Below are 12,626 nucleotides of genomic sequence, written 5' to 3' on the forward strand. Positions count from 1 at the left end.
GCTGAATTTAAAGCTGACATCGATTAGCTGTCGACGTGACTTTGGGTTTCCAGGGCAAGCTCGACATCGTCCTTGTGAGTGCAGTCTTGATCATTCAAAGGGCGAGTGGTTCTACGAAGGCATGCTCGCTGGATTCTCATCTTCGGTAGGTCCAGACGGCTGTTGATCCACTTGTGCATCAGCGGACTGCGCAGCACCTTCTGCTGGTGCTGCCGAAGCAGGCTCGGGCCCAATGGGACTGATCGCATAGCCTCCCTCGCGTCGCTGTTCTTGCTCTTCGCGCACAGCAATCTCAGAAGACAAGAGCAGAGGCGGTGGGGCACGAGCGCAGGGCTGCAAGGCTGCGGAGTCGTCGACGTTTGGCGCAGCGCTTGCGGATGACGTGGCATCATCGGCACGCAGACCAAGCGACTCCCAGGCTGGCGGAGGCGCCTCCGTTTCACCTCCACTGGGACCGCTCAAAGGCACACCATAGCGTCCCAGACTTTCGACAGAGCTAAGGAACCTCAGCTGTTCTGGGGTGGGTCGAGCTCTGTGCCCATCGGGTCCTGTAGGGGTACCAAAGTTGAGGAACGAAGTGCGGATGACGCTTCCCTCCACAGGCCCGGATATCGCTTGACCTCGCACTCTTGGGACTGCTGTACCAGACAAGTCAGACAGCGAGGGCTGCGCGAGGCTGACCACGCTATGGCTGAATGATAGTCGCCCGTCATCATTCCTGAATGCGGATTGATATGACGATGGAGTGGAGCCATGTCGATGGTGCCCGGAAGGCGAGGCGGAGCCAGGTGCTACACTGCTCCTGCTTTGAGTGGGATGCAGGGACAGCGATCTGCCATCTGTGAAACCGGTCAGCGTCGAGAAGACGCTGGCATGAGATGCCATCCTGCGATGATGCATGGGCAGAACTGCTCTTTGCGACGGAGCAACGCCAAGATCCGCTTCTGGGACACCCTCCGCGCCACGACTGCGCCCGGCAGGAGAGGTGACGTGGAATGTCAGACGCCTTGGATCGAAGATTGACCGTAGTCCGCTTCTCCGCGGTGCAGCAGACTCCGTAACTGGCACTGGCGACTGTCGACTTTCGGCAACAGCGTGAACGCTAGGGTACAGCGAGGTGTAATCTGGTGTGTCATCCAGAGGTACTTCTGCAGTGTCAGATCGCTCACGCTCCTCTTCCTCTTCATCCAGACTACGCTCCAGGGGTAGGGTCTCGTCCAGGGTGTCCATCGAAGTGGATGCTGCGACGGGGTTGAGCGACTCCATCTCATTCGAATCTGTGGTCGCTTCAGCGTCACCAGAGCTGGCCTGACGGGCGCGTACAGAGTCGCGCCTGGGACTTCCGACCAGGCTGCGCCGCAAGCTTGCGCGGACATCTCCGATGACGCTTCGCCGGCTGTTCGTCCTTGAATGAGGAGCCGAGGTCTGTCCACCCAGGAGCGGAAGCGATGCTGCGCGCTCGTGTCCCCTGTCCCACGCATCGGAGGCTGATCCCCTAGTCGGCATGGGTGTAAGGTTCAGTTGAGATCCCGAGCCTTCCGCTCTGTCAGAGGAGGGCAAAGCGGGACAGAGTTAAAGGGTGATCGGTATCATGGCGGGTGCCGAAGCTCGACTCGGCTATCCAGCTATCGGGCAAGACTCACTTGTACAGTACCAGCTCGCCCTCGCCGACCTCTTCTTGATAGACGGGTATGGTCTTGACGCTATGCCCAGAGTCTGTTCTCCTCAGGCGCATAGCTCGCCTCTCATCTCGGCGCCTCGTTCGCTCCTCAGGTGTCTCCGCAGACGCTTGGGCAGTATTTCGGGAAGCCTGCGCTCGAGGATCGCTGCCTCCAAAAAGGTGAAAGAGCAACATTCTTACAGATCCACCTTCTGCTCGCGAGGCTGTGCCGCCCGCGGCCGTAGTCGGTCGACGCTGAGAAGCATGGTCGGCCGCATCCTGGGCTTCGTTCGCCCCTGCTGCGCTAATCGACAATTCGCGTCTGCGCCGTCTCTTGGTCAGCACGACTACCGCCCAGGAGAGAAGCATCAAGACGATGATGCTTCCTGCAGCAGCGGGCACCGCGATGGCCAGATCGTTGGCGTGGCCAGGACGAGAGGTTGTGCTGGTAGCGGCAGCGGCCGGTTGCGCCGACTCGCTGGGTTGCTGTCGAGGAAGAAACACATTGGTACTGCGCTGCAGGGCCGTGGAGGACATGTCTGGACTCTTGGAAGGGTCAGGCGAAGATCTGCAGGCTGTTCAGAGACGTCACCGAGTGAGCGCGGGAGGGCCCTCTCGCAGGAGCTGGAATGGATGGAGATTGACCGGTGTTGGTTGCCAAGTCGCACGTATAGAGAGGTCGCAAATAGGACATACGGGATATGAGCGCTTGCCTTCGACGAGAGAATTCTGCGCGCCGATGAGCGAAGCGGTCCGTGGGTTTGAACGCGATGAGGGGGGCTGCAGTTGCGTTGACCGAACGATGGCGGCAGGTGTGTGGCTGTGACCTGGCTGTGATGAGAGTCTGAAAGCGATGCGGCGGCGCGGGTTGCATGCAACGCGCGCGCGCGCTCGATCTCGAGAGTGGAGGAAGTTGAGCCCGCACGTTGGCTTGCAGCCTGGATGGGCTGCACTCGATCTTTGCTCCTCGTAGTCACCTATAGCTGTGCCGTTCAAGCGAGGTGATGATGGGAAACAGCGCGACAGGTGTGGTGTGTCTCTGGCTGACAATATTTCTCTTTCAGCTGCGAATCTCGTTGTACGAGGTGTCAGATGAGATGACGCACTTGTGACTGACTATCGACCTTGAATCTGAATCTTGAATGCCGCCTTGGCTGCATGGAGTACTCGTGACTTGAATGTACGGTACAGCCTAGCTATAGGCTCCCGGGCCACGCCCTTGGCAGCATGCAATATGCGCTCAGGCACCCTCAATTCCCCCCCAATTGGACTTTGCTTGCGTGTGAGTGAACACAGCGTACATGCTAGCTGCTGCTGCATGACATGCGCGCTCCAGCCTTCGCTGTTCCCAAAGCGCCGCAACCTCCTTCCACAACAGCAGAGTTGAGTACAACAGAAGAAGCTCCGGCTGCATTGCACGCTCGCTGCAACGGCCCAAGACTCACCACTCATCTCCACTCGTCGCGATCGATCGCGACGACTTGATGCTTGCAGCTTGCGCTTGCATTCATGCGCCCGCCCCGGGCGCCGCACTCCCGTTGTCATACTCCCTTCGCCGCAGCGGCTTGAAACGCCGGCCGCGGTGGGCAATTCACAATGACTGCACCGCTCAGCAGCATTGCCTCCCGTCAACTTGCCGCGCCTTACTGTGCTTCTCAAGTATAGTGACCGAGCGCAAAGGCTCGTAAGGCGGACTGCTTTCGTCGTCGCAGGCGCTGCAGGCGCTCTTGCGTCGACGGTGATGCACCATCAGTCCCGCCTGCCCCAGCGTCCTGCTGCAGTCCAGCTGGATGTCTATAGGCTACAGTACTTGAGTGGCTTCAACGCATTGCCTGTCAGTTGTGAGAGCGTGGCTTACGATGGCTCTCTCTCCCTTACCTAGCTTCGCTCGTACCTACTTTGAGGTAAGAAAGGCGTCCTTTTCCCTTGTCGCCTGCGCTCCCTCTTGATACGCCAACGAATGTGTGCGCCAGCCTGTCTGTCCCAAAGGCAAATTAGCAGCTCCGAGCTCTTGCCCTTCTGTGCTGATACACACAACGGAGACATGCTAGACCAGGAAGCCGTTCAGACGCACAGGTGAGACAAACATTGGGGTGCAACATTATCGTCCATTGAATTGGGCACTGCCACTGAGGTCGAGAGAAGCTTGAGTCGAGCAGATACATGCAAACGCTCCCGGGCAAGCAGGGACTGAGAGAAGCGAAGAGCTATGCGTGAGGGGACAGGATCGGCGGGCGGAATGATTATGCTGAAAGGACAAAGCAGCTGTGACGCAGGCGCAAGCTCAAATGTCGTGCTTTTGCGTGCGAGAACGCTTGCGGTGACGCTCCAGCAAGCTTCGGCCAGACAGGTGAGGGTGATCGATGCTGCCGTCCTCGAACGAGGCGATGACCTTGTCTACCATGTCGGCGATGGCGCCTTCCTTGACTCCAGCATGTGCAGGGCGTGACTCGCCGCTCGAGGGCTTGCCCTCCAGAGCCTTGGCCTGTTGTACCGCGAGCGTGTTGTTGGGAGTAGACTGCTTGGTGGAGTTGGACTGAGAAGCGATGCGGGCGTTGCCAGCAGCTGGCAATTGCGTCTCGCCAGCCGTGGGCTGAGCACCGACCTTGCCGTTACCGACAGTGATGAACTTTCCTTGAGAGGGCACACCGTCCACCACGACGAACGCGAGCGCAGGACCAGGGGCGAAAAGAGCTGGGTTGGGAGGCAATTGAGCGACGTTGACAGTGCTTCCAGAAACGCTGGTGCGCAGCTCAATCATCCTTTGACCCATGTTCATGGCGTGGGTCGAGAAGCCAGTGCGGACAATGACGACCTTTGTGTTCCTGGCCGCCGACGCGGAAGCCGCCTGAATGCTGAAGCCTTGTCCACCATAAGAAAAGCTGGAAGGCAAGGCAGAGTTAGATGGGCGAGGCTTGTCGTGGTAATCCAAGTACAATCGCTCGACGCTGTATTCGGTCTTCCAGTGTTTGTTGGTGACGTCTGGGTTGGGGTTGCTACCGGAGACCAAGACGGAGCCATCCGGCAAGAGTGTTGCGGACGAATGGTAAAGACGGCCGACGTTGGCTTTGGCCAAGTTGCGCCATCTCTGGCCGGCTGGCTTCTCTGGATTGTACGCGACGGGTTGGTAGGACGGGTTGTCGCCGAAGCTGCGGCCTTTGGGCTTGCCGACTTGATTGGGGTCCGTGGTGTAGCCCGCCACACCAGTGGTCACACCGTTGAGGAACACGAGCTCTCCAGTAGGAAGCTGAATGAATTGACCCATGCTACGTCCCTCTGCCAGGCTATCCGTGCTCTTCCATTGCTTGTCACCGAGCGGCTCGATGGTGTTGCATTCGTTCGAGGCTGGCCTCTCGGTGACCATCACGGCAGGACCTCCCTCATTGCCCCACGCTGAGCCTTTGCCGAGACTCATACCACCGCACTCCAGAATGGTCTCCTTGTAGTTGTTGCTGGGACGGAGAGGCAAGAGCGCAGAGCCACCAGAAGCTGGGTAGTTGATGGGGACGGGAGCAGAGGGCAATTTCTCCTCTTGAAGGGTGTCCGTGTTCCACAGAATAGTCTGCTTGTTTGCCTGGACAAACAGGCGGTTGTCGGAGAGGAGGTAAGTGATGGGATACAGAGAAAGAGGAACACTGCGTTTGAGGATGTCCATGTAGGTAGGCTCTCCAACCTTGGGGTAAAACTCGTACGTGGGCTCATTGCTGCCTTGCGAGGGCACAAATCCACCGTCACGCATTCCACCGAGAATGGCAACGTGACCGTCCCGCAGAGGCTCCACGGTAGCATACCATCTCTCCTTCGAGAGCGAGTTGCTCGTCTTCTCCTTGAAAGCGCAGTCATTGCCGCTGCAAGGGTGAAGAAGACGGATAGATTTGCCTCCGTTGGTGGACTTGTAAGGTGCAGCGCCTGCCTTTGCGTCCACACCTCCTGCTCCGACCGCCTTGTTGCCGCCAACAACAATCCAGCGACCGTCACCGAGAGTCATGCCGCCGGCACAGAACGTGTTGGAAGTGACGTCCATGGTGCGGTAGGTGTTGGCGTTGTAGTTGTAGGCGACAGCCCAAGCTGGATGGCCAGCAACGGAGACGGGATTGTTCTCGGTCTTGTCGAGGATAATGACCTGACCGTTGGATTGCAGGAACATCATCTGTGCAGAAACGCCCGAGTTGCCGACCACAGACATGGTGTTGGCTTGTGCATCAGCGGCGGGCGCGGCGGCAAAAGCCGCGACTCCCAATGCAGCGAGCACGTAGTTACGGTATGCTTTGCTGAACATGATGAAGAGCTGTGCAGCAACGCGATGGGTGTGCGTGCCTGTTCTTGAAGAGATTGGGATCGACTGAGTTCGTGGGAGACCGTGAGGTTCGCGGGTATTGTAGATCAAACCTGTGCAAAAGGAAGGTTTTACGTCGCGCTGACGAGTGTGAGAAGTGAGGGACTGTGGTGGTGTGGGCAGTGATGTATGCGCACTGCTCGCAAAGGAGAGCTGCTTTGGGGGGGGAAGAAGGGGGAGAGAAGACCTTGGTAAGGTGGTGGAGATGTGGATGATGCCGGAGGTGTGTCCCGATCCTTGCCCAAATCTGTCCAGATCGTTCTCTCTCTGAGATTTCACCAAGCGTGACTTTGGCTCGTCCGATGACTCTTGTCCAAGCCACCCCGGGAGCAGTGTTAAGGCGTGCAGTCGTGAATTGGCACTGGAGAAAGCGAACACAACGCGCTGGCGCTGCAGGCCCGAGCTCGACGTAGCGGCCGGGAGGTTGGGAGAGCATGCAGCGATATTTGCTCAAGAAGTGTTCGATCACTCGTGACTGTTACGGAGCCATGATGCATGCCGATGCAGGCGATCCGACGAGGACCATGCATCGATCTTTCCTCCCGGATGCATGCGGGTGGGGGTGCTGACTGGTGCGGCGCCTTTCATGTGCTTGCCGGCTCAGCGGCGAGAATGGCCATAATGCCCGTTTGCTTGCACATGCGAAGGGATGCAGGCCACGCCAGGCCACCGGTTCAGATTCCTGCAGCAGGGGGGAGATGTCACTCTGCACAGTCAAAGTAACAGCGGAGTTCCAATAACCGCCCCGCTTCCTGGTTCCAATTCAAGAAACACATCTGAGCAGCCTTGCGTTCCTCCATTCGACGCATCGCCTTGTATGTGTAGCCTATCAGTTGGGTATACGAGCATTTAGAAATTGGCAAGTCAAGAATGGGTCTTTCCTTCGCAAAGTTTCAAAAGTCACGGTCGGAGGATCGCCTAGCTTTGCCTTCCGCAGACTCAAGACTATGAGATCGCTTAATTGCCTACGCCACGGTGACAGGTGTGATGTGTGGCGCTTAATCTTGAATGAATGAGCCATATCCCAAGATTTGATCAATCTCACTCACCAATTTTGAAAGTAGCAGATGCGTGTTTACGCGCCGCCTAGCTGTGAGGTACCTTTTCGCAATTAATTTGCGGCCTCATGCAGTCTCGGACTCGTGCAGGCAAGACTGATGAGACACTTCGATATCAATTGTGAATCATCAAGGATGAAACCGATTAAAGACCACTGCAGATACTTTCAAACACGGACTCCGATACCGTATTCAGGTGATGTATCCGCGGAATATTGTCCAGAACGTGCGACCCCTTTCACCATTCTGATTCATGATTGTTGCAATTGAGACGTCCCTCTCAAGAGCCCTCAGCTCGCCCTAATTATAGGAGTACAAAGCAAGGGCCGCTCGCTCTCCGCGAAATGCAGGCGCCTAAAAAGCAAAGGGAAAGAAATAAGAAGCAAGGATGTTTCTTGGGTGGCGCAACGGCGCATGCCAAGCCAAGACGCAGGGGCAAGAGCATTTATATAGTGACTCAATGATTCTTCGAGGCTCGCCGCGTCCAGCGAGCCATGTCTTGCCGCGGCTGCAGCATGCAGGGACTTGCATGACTCGGCCCTTAGCCCGAGCGCAGCGAAGCGGTCAACGGCCTAGCTGTCTGTCCAGCAGCCAACAGCAGGCGCAGGAGTAACAGGTTAAGTTGTTCGCGGCTAGGATCGATCTGATGGAGAAGCAACAAATGCGCCCCTTGCTTGCCGGTGCGAGCAGCTTCAAATCAAGTCGTCAGTCCCGCGCTCCAGCGCGGTGCATCTACGATTTTGGTGATTTGAATAATGGATGTTGCGTGTTGCACACATACAAGCCCTCTCTTGATGTTTCTCCTTCTTCTGCTTCGGAGCTCCGACCTTCAGAGAGAAGGTGGGGGGTGTTCCTTTCGCCGCGAGTGCTCCACAACACGTCTTGCAAGCGTGGAAAGCTTGCAAACCCCGGCACATGTTCCACAGCTGCACCTCAAGACTCTTCTGACGACTCAAGATCACTCAGGTGGTCAGGTCGCACTTCTGTCAGCCGAACATCGAAGACGTTTTGTAAAGGCTAGCAGAGGTCATTGTGAGCAATGATGAGCAGCCAAACAAGCCGCACACAACGGACAGCGAATAGGCGACATTGCGAATAGGATCGAAACATCGTCAAGGCGCAGTAGACTACTACTGCCATGTCGATCAGTCAACATCCCTTCGCGTGACAGGGCGAGACTTGACGGCAACATCATTAATTTAACGAAGCGGTCTGCGCGTTCTCAAGCAGCCGCTTCGGAAGTCTCTGATCGCCAGGGAAGGGTGATTGGCCGCCGAATGGCCAAACTGCTTCGGGGTGGGGCATTGTTGTTCGCCCCTGCGGCAGGCCTGCCAAAAGTGGGTGGAGGTGCTGGTCTCTCAAAGGTATGAGTAGCTCCAGACCTCCTCAAGACGACGATGCCGGTCAAATTGAATCTCACGCCACACAGCAGATCGGTTTTGCCTCCCGTTGCGTTTTGAGTTGCAGGCGTTGCTGTGATTGAAGTCTGACCTGGCGCCGGTGCTGTCTCGCCATGAGGCTCGGCTTGAGGAGACAATGTAGAGACTGAGATCGGTTGCAGCTCTGCCACTGCACCTCTGGGAGGCGCTTCGAAGCATGGCGCAAGATCCGGATCGGTCTCTGCTCCGATTCCCGGACCAGAATGGAAGCCTCTGTCCAAACCCATAGAAGCTCTACGAGCAGAGAACGATTGCCGACGTCCGTCAAGGCCAAGAGAGACTGTGCTTCCCAGGGCGGGTCGTTTGGCGGCAACACCATGCGAAGGACCTCCGCCGGAAGCCGAATGCTTCGGACGCTGTAGCGCAGCACTAGAAAAGTCCCACTGCGAGTGAAGGGAGGAGCATAGAAAGGGTCAGCAAATCCGCGCGGTGATCGAGGCTAGCCGAGACTGCACCCACCAGTATGAGTCGATTGTCCTCCCCAACCGAGGCGAACCGGTACGTGCGGTCATCGATTCTCCATCTCCAGGGATCGAATGCAATAGCACGCACGAACGAAGCGTGGCCTGGACATCTTGCAATGATTCTTCCTTCTCTTGGTGCCCAAATTGTCACCAAATCATCGCACTGCAACGCAAAAGAGTTCCCGTCGAAATGATGAGCTTGTGCTCATGTCCAAGTCAAGGGGCGCGACTCACAGAACCAGTCAGGAGGAAACGCCCATCTGGAGACCACGTTGCGCAGTTGATCGCGCCAAAGTAGGAGTTGAATGAGAACTCGAGTCTAAGGGCGCGGTTTTTTTTTGAGTTAGCGAGCGTGCGACCAAGATCAAACGCTCGGAACTGACCGCTCGTCCTGGAAGTCTACGAGACGCAGCATCCCATCTTCTGACACGATCGCACAGTGTGGAAAGTCTGGGGAAAAAGCGAAGTCTATGGCAAAGACAATCACGGTGCGAGCTTAAGCCTCGAATCACCTCAAGTGAATTTTGCATAGGGCCAACGTTGCCCTCACCATTGATCTTCGATTCGCAAACTCTCCAGTGCGAGATCGGATTCCTAATCGCCCAGATCTGTTGACTCTTTTTGCCCTGATTGCCCGCAGACGATGCAATCTCCGCAGACATTGCATTCTCACCGGGCCTCGTCACAAGCAAGCACCGTCTAGAGTCCCACGCTCGCAGATGAGGAAACTGACGCTGCTCTCTGTGTCCCGTTTGACCATCTGTATCCAAGACCTCCAAGGGCTCGCTATCGGCGGGTGCGTGCTCGTCGTCGTGGGCAAGGACTGTTGAATTAGTCTCCCTAGAAGGAATGTGACTCCACACGCTGGCGGGTGTCCAGCTACCTGTCGGTGCATCCTCTCGATATCGGTCGCATATCATCATGGTGCCGTCCGCGTGCGAGGACAAGAAAAGATTTTCGGATCCAGGCAGCCACCGGACTTGTGTCACTCGCGAAGATACCATGATCCCTCCTTTGTTGATGCGAGTGTATCGTGATGAGACGGGGTCAAGCCAGAGCAAGTCGCCCGATGCAAAGCCAAGAACAATGTCGAGTCGATCAGATGAGCGAGTGACTTGATTCACATCGTGGGCTGTCACGGGTGATGCGAAAGCCATGCGAGCCAGGGGCTCCTGCGAGAAGGATGTGCAAAGCCTGCTGTCGGCAACGATACCGGACAAGGACACGCGAGACACTGACCTTGGTCTTGCTATGCAGATCAGCCAGCCACAAGAAGCTCTTGCCAGAATTGAGAAACTGTTTCGAACAGATTCGCATCAAGTCTATTGGTCAGGTGGCAACGCTGGGTCGGGCAGCACTAACGCGAGACGAAGAATACTCACAGCAAAGCTGTCGCCCTCGACTCGCGCAGCAAGAATCTTGGTCAGCTCGGGATGTTGGGTGAGCCTCTGAACAAAGCTCGAGCTCGTCTGTTTGATGGAGTTCTTTGGTCTCTTGCTGTTGTCTTTGGCCCCTTTGCTCGCCGAGGTCCCCACTCCCAGCGCTCCCACGGAGGCATTATTGCTTGCGGCTGCATGATGAGGCGCAAATGCTGCAATGGGAGGCAGCCCGCCACCACCCGTCATGTGCGAAGCGGGCGCGTCCACGCCTTGCGAAGCGAGGACACACTCGATCGTCGGGCCACCACCAAGATTCAGCAGGGAGAGCATCTGCGTCATGTTGCCCGCTCCAGTCTGCGAAATCGCAAGATTGTTCGATGGACTAGTCGATCCCCCAAGGGAGCTTCCCTGTCCTACGACGTTCTGCGATGTAGATGTCGCAGCACCAGACTCGCTGCCTCCGCTCTGGCTGCCGCTGGAGCTCGCGGTAAGAGCGGCCGCGCTGAGAGACCCTGTGGTTGCTACGAGAGCGGCGGAAGCATCGTCAGTGCCTGCACTGCATCTTCTGGGATGTCTGACGCTGACGATAGATAGACGAGCTGCCGGCGGCGGCGGAGGAATGCTTCCCGGTGTCAGAGACAGGGAAGGGGCCAAAATCACCGGGCTAATGGTGGTCGCAGTGCATTGATACAATCCTTCTGGCGATGGCAGCGGGCTGACAACACTGCATTGGCTCGCGCTAGCACCGGCAGCTGTCGCAGAGAGGTTCGCCGCCATGGTGAGCTTTTGAACAGGTTTTGATGCTCTGTACGTCTTGAGCAAGCCCGTGACAATCTGCTAGAGTACGGTGCCGATGATGGTGAGCTACCTCAGAGCGATGCGAGGCGTGAGACTTTGCAGCGGAGCAGGTTATTAGTGAAAGGCGACCAAGTGTGGGTAAGGCGGTCGATTACACCTTCCAGGTCCCGACTGGAACGCCGAACGCCATACATGAAGATACGGAATCAAGAATCAAGAATGTGAATCGGCCAATGAGGTATGCAGTGGATGAATCACATTTTGATTCACGAGTTGACATTCGTGCTTTGACATCCACGCGGGTCCCGTTCATCGTAAGTCGTCACGAGCGCCGATAACGTGCAGGCGCGATCGGTGCCTGCGCCCGCACCGCCACGACGGCTTCCGCGTGGGTAGAATTAAGATCACGTGACGTCTTCCGTGATCCCGTTCAAATTAACATTCGTGATTCTCGATTCAAATTGAGAGATTCTTGATGAGGTTGGTGACTTGTGTCTTTGCATAGCTTTATAATCTGATCGCGATTCAGACGTTCCACCCTCGGCTTTGCCAGGATTGCTCTCGATTTGCTGACCCGCTCGGCCGCCCCGGCCGCACGCCTTGTGAAGTCTATTCACGATTCTTGATTCTATTTAGAAGAAGTCCATCGCTGCGCCCGTCGCGAGATTGACGACGAATCGCGACTGGTGACCCACGACTGTCATGGACATCTTCTAATAACGGACAACGCCGAGCATGACAGCAACACATCTTAATGCACGACCGCACGCATACATGCAGTTTATGCTGCTGTGTGCTGTAACCGTACGCTGCAGTAAGTAGTGGTAGTAGAGCGGTCAGCAATCTTGAATCTGATTCGGCAATCCCAAGTTTGGACGTGAGGCGAATTTGATCAAGGTGCTGCATGGCAGCGTGCATGAGCAAGCCGTGATTGCGGGCGCTGCATGGATGCACGTCCGTCGTCGCCCAGAGATGCAAGATGTACGCCCCCTGCTGCGCCCCTCTGCAACGGCCGGCTCGCGCCGTTTTCGGCGTCTACAGTCTTGAGTACATAGCGCAAATTTGCCGCGTGGTACATTCACCATTAAAGAGATTTGCACATCGTAGCAGCAGCAGCGAGCCCAACAACTAAAGACTACACTCAGACCGGCTGTTGTGTCGCACGTACGCAAGTCTTGAAGAGTATGTGAGCGAGGTCGCACTCGCGCATCTTGGTCGTGCTGATGGCGGATGGCCTGCATGACCGCTTCTCGATCAGGGTCCACAACCTGAGTGCTGCGCCAGGGCAGACATGGATGCGCTGGCACCGGGTAAGTATATGGCGCATCTTCGAATTCGACACCGCTGGGGATGTTACCCTGATCCGCATTCACCTGATCCGATGTGCGATCTACATTTGACTAGGTTCCGCGAATGACCATTCTTCGCCCCCATCAGTCAAGTCTGATGAGTGTGGGTCACGAAGCGACTTTTCGCCCAATTCAATGTTGAT

The 12,626-nt window shown here is 56.6% G+C and overlaps 3 protein-coding genes across 3 annotated transcripts; all 3 read right to left on the bottom strand.

The window, feature by feature from the left end:
• Nucleotides 1-14: 14 nt before the first annotated feature.
• On the bottom strand, nt 15-2,453 carry IE81DRAFT_141234 (hypothetical protein). The gene is made up of 2 exons (XM_025510354.1): nt 1,644-2,453; nt 15-1,543 (listed from the first exon to the last, which is right to left on the bottom strand). The coding sequence occupies exons 1-2, from the start codon at nt 2,195-2,197 to the stop codon at nt 112-114; spliced, it is 1,986 nt and encodes a 661-aa protein (XP_025369398.1). The 5' UTR covers nt 2,198-2,453; the 3' UTR covers nt 15-111.
• A 1,734-nt stretch (nt 2,454-4,187) lies between these two features.
• IE81DRAFT_282036 (Glyoxaloxidase 2) lies at nt 4,188-5,837 on the bottom strand (the record flags this gene model as incomplete). Its single annotated transcript, XM_025511522.1, has 1 exon — nt 4,188-5,837. A coding segment is annotated over one exon (1,650 nt), but the record flags the coding sequence as incomplete, so codon positions are not given.
• Nucleotides 5,838-8,028: 2,191 nt separating this feature from the next.
• On the bottom strand, nt 8,029-11,400 carry IE81DRAFT_323727 (WD40 repeat-like protein). Its single transcript, XM_025514036.1, has 7 exons — nt 10,340-11,400; nt 10,197-10,253; nt 9,508-10,129; nt 9,341-9,425; nt 9,192-9,276; nt 8,953-9,120; nt 8,029-8,876 (listed from the first exon to the last, which is right to left on the bottom strand). The coding sequence occupies exons 1-7, from the start codon at nt 11,111-11,113 to the stop codon at nt 8,277-8,279; spliced, it is 2,391 nt and encodes a 796-aa protein (XP_025369400.1). The 5' UTR covers nt 11,114-11,400; the 3' UTR covers nt 8,029-8,276.
• Between the last annotated feature and the right edge of the window lie 1,226 nt (nt 11,401-12,626).

The sequence above is a fragment of the Ceraceosorus guamensis genome (genome assembly GCF_003144195.1).
Source record: "Ceraceosorus guamensis strain MCA 4658 unplaced genomic scaffold IE81scaffold_32, whole genome shotgun sequence".
NCBI lineage: Eukaryota > Fungi > Basidiomycota > Exobasidiomycetes > Ceraceosorales > Ceraceosoraceae > Ceraceosorus > Ceraceosorus guamensis.